General features: G+C 45.7%; 1 protein-coding gene across 1 annotated transcript; it reads right to left on the bottom strand.

Moving 5' to 3' along the window:
• Positions 1-966: 966 nt before the first annotated feature.
• On the bottom strand, positions 967-1,989 carry LOC132628606 (uncharacterized). The gene has a single exon (XM_060344373.1). The coding sequence runs from the start codon at positions 1,987-1,989 to the stop codon at positions 967-969; it is 1,023 nt and encodes a 340-aa protein (XP_060200356.1).

Genomic DNA, 1,989 nt, shown 5'->3' with positions numbered 1-1,989 from the left:
GGATTCCTGTTATGTCTAAATAGGACCATTCAAAATAATCTGAATTAGCTTTAAGAAATTCAATTAATTTATTCCTGAGCTCCGGGGTGAGTCCCGTGCCCAGGTATACCTTTCTCTCCGGGAGATGGACGAAGAGGACAACTCGTTCCAATTCATCTATTGTTGACTTTGTTGCATCAGAATCGTCTAACAGCACGAAGGATCTTGGTACACTGAAATCATCTTCCTCCTCGACCACCTCATTCTGTGATTGCTATTTGGCCCCTTTATCCACATCCGAAGTCTTAGTGCGACCTACTGCAATGGCCTTTGGTGCGGGTTCTTTCGGTGCCGCTTCCTCAACTGCGAACTTCTCTTTGGCAGCGGGCTGCTCCCCCCGTATTACTTTTATCCCATCGGGGTTAGAAATTTCAGTATTTGGTGTAATGTGGACGGTACTGCTCTCATCATGTGTATCCAAGGTCTCCCGAACAGGGCGTTGTACTTCATTTCTCCATCAATGACGTAGAACTTAGTATGTTGTACAACTCTGACTGTGGTCACGGGCAATATGATTTCTTCTTTAGTGGTTTCATAGGCCATGTTGAACCCGTTCAAGACTCTGGTCGTTGGTATGATTTGATCCAACATATCGAGTTGTTCGACGACCTTACATCGGATGATTTTTGCCGAGCTAACTGGATCAATTAAAATACGTTTAACGTGAGTTTTATGTATAAGTACAGAGATTACCAGGGCGTCATTGTGAGTCTGAGTGATGCCTTCTACTTCCTCGTCGTTGAATGAAATAAACCCATCCGGTATATAGTCCTTGCTCTTTTTTTCCCTCGTGATAGAGAATTTCGTCCTCTTCATGACAGGTCCCCGGGGTATTTCGACCCCGCCAATGATCATGTTGATTACATGTTGTGGTTCCTCCGTCTCAGCTTTTTTGTTGCCGTCCCTGTTCTTATAGTTGTTTCTCCCTCATTCACTCAAGCATTCTCTAAGATGACCGTTCTTGAGTAACCGTGCCACTTCATCCCTCAACTCTCTGCAATCGTCATTCCGATACCCATGTGTACTGTGATAGTCACATATCAACTTTGGATCCCGTTGTGAAGGGTTGGTTCGGAGCGGCTTCGGCCATGTCGCCCCTTCTATCTTTCCAATGGCTGCCACCAGGGTTGAGGAGTCAACATTAAAATTATATTTCGATAATCTAGGGTTTTCTCCCGTATGTGATGCTGTGGAGGAGTTGGTTTTGTACTGGAGACCTCTGCTTGATGAATCTCGATCAATCCGTCTATCTCCTTGGTAAATACGCCTGTCTTCTCGGTTCATACTGAGACCTGGGTTACTCTTGCTTTTCTTCGATCCGAAATGGGGCCTCACAAATGGGTAAGGGTGATACCTTTCCGGTGGATTGTACTCCGGTTCAAATGCCCTTTTTGATTTGTCGTTCCTTATCCGGGTTACCGGACCCGGTAGGAGGCCAAACTGATTATCCTCTACTCTGATTTTTGATTCGTACCTGTTGTGCACATCAGCCCAAGTAGTAGCATTGAATTCCAACAATTTCTCCTTCAGTTTGAGGGAAGCGTTGGAACTTCTTGGATTAAGTCCCTTCGTGAATGCTTGGGTGGCCCATTCGTCAGGGACCGGGAGTAACAACATTCTTTCCTGCTGGAACCTGGTAACGAACTCTCTAAGCCGCTTATCGTCCCTTTGGAAAATCTTGAATAAGTCCACCTTCCGTGCTTGCACCTTCCGTGCCCCTGCGTGAGCTTTTACGAAGGCATGCGCAATTAACTCGAAGGATGGAATGGAATGTTGGGGTAATGAACAGTACCATTGCATAGCCCTTTTGGTTAAGGTTTCACCGAATTTTTTCAAACTTACTGATTCGATCTCATCGTCCTCGAGATCATTGCCGGCAATAGCACACGTGTATGCAGTGATGTGCTCTTGGGGGTCAGTAGTTTCGTCGTACTTCGGTATATCTGGCAT

The sequence above is a fragment of the Lycium barbarum genome, chromosome 2, assembly GCF_019175385.1.
Source record: "Lycium barbarum isolate Lr01 chromosome 2, ASM1917538v2, whole genome shotgun sequence".
Lineage (NCBI taxonomy): Eukaryota > Viridiplantae > Streptophyta > Magnoliopsida > Solanales > Solanaceae > Lycium > Lycium barbarum.
Note: the sequence above shows the minus strand (reverse complement) of the source record. Positions and strands in the feature narration are given on the sequence as shown.

Coding starts and splice junctions, on each gene's coding strand:
- LOC132628606 (XM_060344373.1), bottom strand. CDS start 1,989: ATGCCAGATATACCGAAGTACGACGAAACTACTGACCCCCAAGAGCAC.